Here is an 8926-nt window from a genome sequence, read left to right as displayed (position 1 = left end):
TAAAACGAGAAGTCAGGAATGACCACACCACATTAAAAGTTAATATTTATAGGGTTATAAATCTATTGATAGATTTGTTACTTAGGTTTTAGTTGTGGGCAATATTAATACTTAGAAAAAAATTTGAAAATAATTTATAGTATAGCTTAATAAAAGTTATATAGGCATTATATATAAAAATAATAAATAAAAATGTATAATTTTTATTCGAATTTCGAATGAATCGAATTTGAAATTATAAATTCGTATTCGATTTAGTTGACTCGAATTGAATCGAATTCGAATTCTTTTAATCGAAACGAATTCTTGATAATCGAATCGAATTTAAACGAATTTCGAATTTTTCGAATTCGAAACGAATTCTGAACACCCCTAGTGAATTGGCCAAAATTTTCAAGGTCTAACGATCTTAAACAACCGGACCGCTGCAATGGACGAATCACGGTCGAACCGGTCGGTCCAATCCACTCGTCAAAACAATGATTTTAAAAGGATTTCTCGTAAACGAGTTTTCCGCGCATCGCGGACCAATTCACACCACCCCCGCGTGTTGCGGGGGTCATTGTCTTGCCTGACACGTTCCGTTTTTTTCTTTTGACCGACATAACTTGCTTTCTTCAGCGGGTCGCGGACGTGCCCCAAGGGTCTTGCGCGTGTCGCCTAGCCGACCCATATTCATTTTTCTTTTGTTTCGCATCCTGCATTAACTTGTCGAATCCATTCTTGAGCTCGTTAGCTTTCGTTTAACCTCGTTTACTATCTGTTAAGCACGAACACACCAACATATAATAAATATATAAACACTAACGACTTAACGTATTTAACACATTAAATTCGACGCGAACTAGTATAAAATACATCGTGTTTCGACCCGACATCACTATTTGAACAACCCTAAATATTTTAAAAGTTATATTTCATTCATATATTTTAAATGAAATGATTTAGGTGCTTTTATGCATTAAAATGAAGGATACCTCAGAACACTATCCATCTTTGAAAAGAGAGTATTGGTGTATGGATTGCATATAAATTGGCATCATTAAAATATTATAGTTAACTAGTAATTTTACCCCGCACGTTGCGCCGGGATTCAGGTTGGTTCGTCACATTAGCAAGAACAAAAACTAAAAGGTGAAATACTAAAAAGTAATAAAAGTAGATACACATGTATATTACCAAAGTTAAAGTAAAGGGACTAAATAGGTATATAAATAAAGTTAACTAATAAGAAGAATATTTATTAAAGTAGAGGAACTAAACTTTTATATTAGAAATATTTAAGGGTATAAATTAAATAAAAGACTTTAATGAACAAAAAAAAAAAAATTAAAAAGTTGTCATAAGTGTGAAAATGAAGAGAACACGTGTCTTCGGCAACTTCAAAGAATCCAGAAGAGAACAGATGGAAATGAAAGAGAAGATCATGCATTAAATGAATGTATAATCTACTTAGAAAGTAGTAGAAGTTTGATGGTAAATTACTCTTACAAACTCAACTTGCTTTTTAATATATATTAAATATGTGCAATTTCGATCTAGTTACTTACACATATGACATATGTCGATTTGGGTTTTTTAATCTCTAATGGGTCAAATGGGTATAAAGAAAGTAGCTTAAAAGGAAACACGTCAATTGAGTTGTAAGTGGTCTAAATTGTAGTTTTGAAGCATAACGCCTAAATCATTTTATCTTTTTGTTTTGATGCATTTACCCTATTTTAAATTTCCAAAGGTTTTTTTTTGCAAATAGACAATGAACTTTGCACTCTTCAAAATGGATTTTCTCTTTTCTCCAATGAGGCTATATGAGCTTATAAATTTACTCCATGTAAGACATTTTCTTTTATGTTGATTTATTTTTCCTTCAATCCATGAGTGTTTAACATTGATGTTAGTTTCTTCCAACATTATAGAGGGATTGGGTCAACCTATATAACCACTTTTCAACATAATTTTATTAGACCATAGTAGCTGCAAGTTTGGGTCAAGTTTGCACAGGAGAGACTGTTGCCATTATAGTTAAAATGGCTAACCTCACTCATTGCTCTAACATACTAGGGCAACATGGCTAGAGTTATTGAGGGTCATCGAAGATAAATCATAACCTGTTTAGTAATTTCGGCTCATTAGCAATAGTGGGTCAATCTAGCAGTATTGTTAAATCACTATAAGGATCATAAGCAATTTAAAAAAAAAAAAATATGAAAAGGGCCCCTATTTTAGAATTTACTTTAGGCCCCCAAAAAGGTTGGATCGCGCCAACTCCGACCCGACCGGAAAATTCTAACTTTTTGTTGTGTGAAATCTAACCACCGAAAAAGGGAAGAAAGTTGAAGCGATAGGAAAAAAATCCTAGATCTGTAACTGTCTGCAAAATTCTAAAAATCTAGACTTGCTTGTATGGATAGGTAGAAGTAGTAATGTTTTTTTGGCCAGCAAAGAGAAATAATATAGAAACGAACCGGTTAGCAAAAGGACTAACTAGGCAAAGTTCACAAATACATAAACAGGTTTTTCAACCACTCAACCTACTTCAAAGGACAATTACGTTACATGTAAATTAAGCCTACAAAGTGTGTTTACAATTTGAAATATTTACACCGTTAATGTATTCTCACATAAATACAATAAGTATTTACTATTTGCATTTTAAAATAGTACGATATGGTTACATGTGAATATACAAAGTTTCAAATTCGTAAAACGCTCATAAATGGTCTCTAGTTTTGGTTTAGAAATAACTAAAACACATTACTAGTAGTATGGCTCACAATTCGACTTAAAAACCATGAAACCGAATCATAAACGCCTTTATGAATTTCCAAGAATTAGTATATTCACATGTCAATATGCAGCAACACACGATGACACGACTTTTAAATTCTCAATGTATTAACATGTAGATTCATTACATTGCATGAACTTTTATAGACACAAAGATATTGAATCTAACAAAATATACATGCACAAAGGGATTGTAGCCTAGCGGTAACAAGGTGTGTAGAAAAGGTCTCCCTCCTCTGAAGGTTGTGGGTTAAGTAAATGGCGTACACAAGTGTAAATTTAGAAGTAGGATTAGTGGGTGTCAGTATACTTTAGTTACAAAATAACGACATTAATTGCGTGACTCATGTGCCTAATCTCGATCATGTATTGCACAAATGTTTATAAAGATTTAGAGTTGATGACAAGAAACCCAACCGGGTTTTATCCGATAAGATATAATGAAGATCGGATGATCAATGAATGATAAATAATCTGCAAATCCACGACTCGTGGCTTAAAAAATTGACAAAAAAGAATCATATGGCGATCATACTGGCAGCCTCTAATTCCTGGTTAGTTAATAATCTCGAGGTGGGGGTAAAATTCACATTTGATGAAGATTTGACCGCTTCAAACTCAGTTGACTCGACTGAAAATAGTCTTCCTGCTGCATCAATGGTTCTACTAATGAAATCTGACCTTGAAATGTAGTCCTTCATAGGGCAAACGAAATCAAGATGATCCCTAGCCTAAACAGAAAATAGCAAATAAATGTTAAAAAAAAGAGGCGTGACAAGTAATTAACCGTTTAAATTTAGTATAACATAGCGCGTAACAAGAGGATTGCGTATAGATGGATAACGGGTCACATTTATTACAGGTCAGAATCAGTAGCCCACGTTTTATAAAAAAAAAAAAAAAAAAAAAAAAAAAAAAAAAAAAACGAGCGCGTTAAATATGATTACGAACATTATTTATAAAAAGTGAACGCGATATTAAGTTTAACAAACAGATAATATTATTAACATACCAGCCGATATTCAGGAGCCCGTTTAGGAAGCTTGAGGTAGGACATGTTACGAGTCTCATAATCCCACAAAAAAGATGTATGATGAATCCACCGATTTTTAGTAATCGATTGTGCGTTCCCACCAAACTTGCGAAGGCCAAACACAAAGTCTATAAAACAATAAATAAAAGGTCATGATTCATGCGTTAGACTCGTATCATTCGGGTTTTAAATAAATTGCAGCAAAGAAATTATAAAAATATGTGTATCAAGAGAATATATTTTCAAATAAGATTTAAGAATCAATTTTTCATACCATTCTCACGAAGCCTGAAATCAGCAATTCCTTGGAAAACCTGAGTGTATAATAGGCTGCTCCAAGACATGATGGGTCGAGGATACGGTTGTACATCGGCAACATCATCCTTGTTACATATGAATGAAACAAATATTGTCCCATGATCAACTATTACCGTCCCGCCACCAGTAAACCTTCGTATGACAGGAATATTATCTTCTAGAACAGGTTTAATTTCAACAAGTTCAGCAGGTTTCCTAATAACAGATTCACGTAAACTGACAAGATCTCCAATCTCCATTACATATTAGAACTATTGTTAGCAAAGACACTTACCCAGAAATGCCCATGACGATGTTGGGTTTATCTGCCCCGTCATTTATGATGCACCAATTGTCTGATGAGGTCCGCAAAAGGCATTCTTCAATCTCCAACTGCTGTAGGATGGGCACCCCCTTCATTCTGACGATATTCATTAGCGGACGTCCCGCTTGTGCAACATGCCGTGTAGCCATTAAAGCACTTTGTCATGAACTGTTTTTTCTTTCTTTCGGTTTTTGTTAATGTGAGATTGTAACAATCATTTCCAGGGTGCAATGAACTGCAAAAAAGCATATAGTCGGTAATGGTTTTTTATTATTGTAAACCAAAACCAAACTGTCGAAATTTGAAACCAACCTGTTACTAACAGTTTGGCTTCGGTTTGGTTTCATGGTTTGGGCTTACCGGGTCTTTACAAAAACAAATAAAATACATATAAAAATATTTCTAAAATAGAGCTGTCAGAAAACAAGCTATAAAAAAATGGAAATGCCCAAAATTACAGCTTCTAATTTCTAAATGCCCATATACAGCATCATCCTTTAAAAACTACTTAAATTCTAATATTCTTCGTGGCGTTAATGGTTAAATTTGTCAAACTGAACGTATACTTAAGATACAACAAAGTAGACAACTAAAATCATCATTACACACAATATAACCTTTTGAATAGATTGCAACAAACAGAACAGGTATACTGATATGACACTTCATGAACCCTAGAACTGAGTATCAAAACGGTATATCAGACAAACGAATGCCAAAAACGTATACATGGTGTTAGAACAACTACCATGAGCCCATGACAAAATTGATGATTGGGTTGTAGCCTACATATATCAAACTTTGTTGTCAAGGCTCACCCAGGCGCACGCCAAGGCCCACTTTTCAGGCCCAGCACAGCCTTCTCACTTCGCTTGAAACACCCCACTTTCAGGACCTCAAGCTTATCTTTCAGACCAACTTCCGACAAAATTCCAGCCAAAAACCGTCTGAACTGGCTTGAACATGTTTGAAACAATTATACCAACTCTAAACAAGTCTGGAATCTACCTAAAACTAGCCCTAAAGAAGCCTCAAACATGTCTAAAACCCCTAAAAATTGTATTTTTACATCGTACCGGTACCGAAAAACAAAGAAAATGGGAACCGGTACCGGAACCGAATATACCCGGTACGGTTCGGTACCGGTACCCGGTACCAAATGCTCATGCCTACTTGCTAGACAATAACTTGTAAGACCCTGACACGTATTGACAAAAGTTGCAACGGAAAATTCGTACCATAAAATTTCTTTTCATTATAAGTTTCTTTACATACTTGAAAGTTCGTTTTGAATTAACTCTTTTACAAAATAAAAGCATCACTTGTATTTACCAAACTACATACTCTAACATTCCCGTACAATCTATCTTGTGACTCGGTCTTCGATCACTAATCCTCGTAATGGTAATCCGTGATTCGTATAACCTGCACTCACCACATACATTCATAACATTAGTGCACGTTATGTATAAACCAGATTCACTTATGTAAACTTCCCATTCCGTTATCTTTCTAACTTTAAGCATTTCATCTGTATATCTATTCCAACCATTGGGTGTCAGCCCAATGGCCACCAGCCCGCATTCTAACCCGGAGGTGGCGGGTTCGAGTCTTGCTCGTTCCCAATGCCCCTACGGTAGCGGATTTACCCCCAGACTCAGGCTTGCTGGGTGGCGGTCTGCGAGGTGGGATCACCTCGGCGGTTGGGAGGACCGTGGAATATCCCCCCCCCCCCCCCATCTGTATATCTATTCCCCTGTGAGGCTTCAATCATGTACCTGCATTGTGTTTCATTCTCAAGGCGCACCATTAATAATGTTAATACTCAACGTATCTAAATCATGCATATATACATTCTTACATACATACATACACATCTACCTACGTACATACCTTCCTACATCTTCACGTACATACATACACTCAGACGCACCTTCATACATACACACACATATATATACACATCTACAGATGTACCTAACCATACATACACGTACAAGTTCTCGCATACCTCTTACATAACCATACATTAATTACGTGGGTCTTAGAATTAGATTTATAATCCATAATCATCAAAGGAGCGATCAAAATCATGTTTGGGAGGCCCGTCGTAGTCCACAATTAACCTACCGAAGCCCACGACCCATAAATCAACTTAAATAACATTTTTCAGCTTTTTGGACATGGGGAGGACGTCGGCGACGGCCTTTGCATTTATCCGTAGCCAAAAACTTCCATAGGTAGTCAATTAACGCGTTTGGCAAAAACTGATATTGCAGAGCCCGTCGGCGACGCCCCTAAGGCTGTCGGCGATGCCATCTAGATTTTGCCTTTTTCTGCAGGTTTGTTTCGTCGTTCGTAAGCACTAAAACGCGCATAACTTTTTAACCGTTTACCCGTTTAACCTCCCGTTTCTTCCTACATGCTCGGAATTTGACATTCTATCATGTGAACTTGAAATCCCATATCCAGATTAGGGAAATTCTTAACTTACGCACTATCGGCTTATTATTCATTTACGATTTATTCGACCCGTTCATGCATTTATCCACATAACTTGTTTGTTTGACCATAACTTCTTATGAACCTAATAATATCAATGACGTCTATCATAAAAGATTAAACTCTAGGATGTCTTGCATCCTCTAAACCCCTTTTCGCTCAAAAGCTTACTTTGACCCGTTAAGGGTATTTGCGTATTTCAATGCATTTGACTCTCAAAAACATACTTTTCGCTTCCATACTTATCCTAATTATTCACTTGATCATTTAACTTGTTTCTAAACATCTTTTAAATGTCGTTTGCCCGATATACCCACCAAGGGTGTTTTAGTCAACTTTAGATCCGTTATTTACGACGAAGGACTTCAACACATATTTGACCAAATCCCACGATTTAACTATGACTCTAATCACACATACATGGCTCAGGTCAAAGCTATGACCCGTTTAAGTACTTCATTAACAAACTTGCTAATTAATAGGAACGCAAATCCTTTCGTTAACTCGTAATCAAAATTACCATGATACCCCTTTACCCCATTTTAACCATCAAGCACAGTTCTTACCATAGACCCATCTTCCGACCTGTATCGATACTTATCGGAACATCGTACCTTATATATAAACTTGCCATATTCATAATTTATACATTGAATAGGTATTATATAAGGAGGGTGTAAGCTTAACTTACCTAGCGTCCGAATATGCTTCCCGTGCGTATTAGTCCCGTTTGACCCGCTTCTTTCCCAAGCTTCCATGTCGCTTATTAAGCATCAACTATCATATATCATTCTCAAGATAGTTAGCTTATTCATCATTCATCAAAACCTTTTCACCATACGGATCTTGTATTAAGTTTATCATTTAACCTTAAAACATGCTAATCCATCATTTCTTATCCAATTTTCTTTAAACATTCACACACATAAACGATTTCAAACATCAATAATATAAACATATTATCATTTTCATCATATCATCAAAACCCACTTCATAACTATTTTGCTAATCACTTACAAGTGATCTAATCTTAAGTTCTTCATAATTTCTTCATGCTTTTGATGTGTGTACTACCTCCTAAGCATAGTGTACAACTAGTTCATGCATATCCTTCTAATCCCATACATAATTCATTAATTTCCTCCTTCTAATCAACATGAATCATACATGCATAAACATCAAACATACTAGTATCACGTTTCTTTCAATTCCTCTAACAAGAATCCATCATACAAATCAAAATACGTCAATATTAAGCAAGAATTGGACATGGGTGATCATTCAAGTCGTCATCATCACCATAATCAACGGGTTTCATCTCTAAACATCAAATTAACCTAAACCAAGCACAATCCATGTGGTATATGATGATTCCAACACATACTCATTCTTAATTTCATACAATTTCGTCAATTACAACATAACCCACTTCGTGGAAGATCACCAATCTAACTTTTAAGACATACCTTATGATCCCATTGAGAAGGTGATCATTAATCCATACTTGGTTATGGATTTAGACTTCATTTACCCTTCCAATTTGATGATCTTCTTGCTTAGGGTTTTAGAGCTCTCATGGAGCTTCCTGGCTCTTCTCGAACACACATACATGTGTGTGTTTATGTGTGTTTTCATAAATAAAATTTAACTTTCATTTTGCCCCATTTTAGCCCCTAAAGTTTGCCACTAAATAATATTGGCAAAACTCTTGTCTTTTAATACTTTTAACCACACACTTAACTAGGTTAAATAGCCTAGTTATTTATTTCATGCTAAGTCATATAGGAACATACGACAATTATAAACATTCGGGTTTTGGGGTGTTACAAGTCTACCCCCCTTAAACAAGGTTTCGTCCCCGAAACCTTTCTCACTTCCGTTTACACATACACATATCTATGTTTGACTTCACGGTCACATCATAATTATAAGAAATCATCCTATCTCAATTCATATGTATTTATACAATTGACTTCTTCCTA

The 8926-nt window shown here is 35.5% G+C and overlaps 1 protein-coding gene across 1 annotated transcript; it reads right to left on the bottom strand.

Annotated features, from left to right (window-relative positions):
• Positions 1–3775: 3775 nt before the first annotated feature.
• Positions 3776–5507, bottom strand: LOC110877719 (lipoate-protein ligase LplJ). Its single transcript, XM_022125911.2, has 3 exons — positions 4413–5507; positions 4095–4333; positions 3776–3948 (listed from the first exon to the last, which is right to left on the bottom strand). The coding sequence occupies exons 1-3, from the start codon at positions 4589–4591 to the stop codon at positions 3791–3793; spliced, it is 576 nt and encodes a 191-aa protein (XP_021981603.2). The 5' UTR covers positions 4592–5507; the 3' UTR covers positions 3776–3790.
• Positions 5508–8926: the final 3419 nt, after the last annotated feature.

The sequence above is a fragment of the Helianthus annuus genome, chromosome 9 (assembly GCF_002127325.2).
Source record: "Helianthus annuus cultivar XRQ/B chromosome 9, HanXRQr2.0-SUNRISE, whole genome shotgun sequence".
Taxonomy (NCBI): domain Eukaryota; kingdom Viridiplantae; phylum Streptophyta; class Magnoliopsida; order Asterales; family Asteraceae; genus Helianthus; species Helianthus annuus.
This window is presented reverse-complemented; position numbering and strand designations above follow the sequence as displayed.

What these genes read in the sequence shown, in the direction of transcription:
- LOC110877719 (XM_022125911.2), bottom strand. Translation starts at nt 4,591, where the DNA reads ATGGCTACACGGCATGTTGCACAAGCGGGACGTCCGCTAATGAATATC. An exon ending in ATCGTCATGGGCATTTCTGG is followed by an intron (nt 4,334 to 4,412) that starts GTAAGTGTCTTT and finishes ATCTGTTATTAG; the next exon opens with GAAACCTGCTGAACTTGTTG. An exon ending in TTTCAGGCTTCGTGAGAATG is followed by an intron (nt 3,949 to 4,094) that starts GTATGAAAAATT and finishes ATTGTTTTATAG; the next exon opens with ACTTTGTGTTTGGCCTTCGC.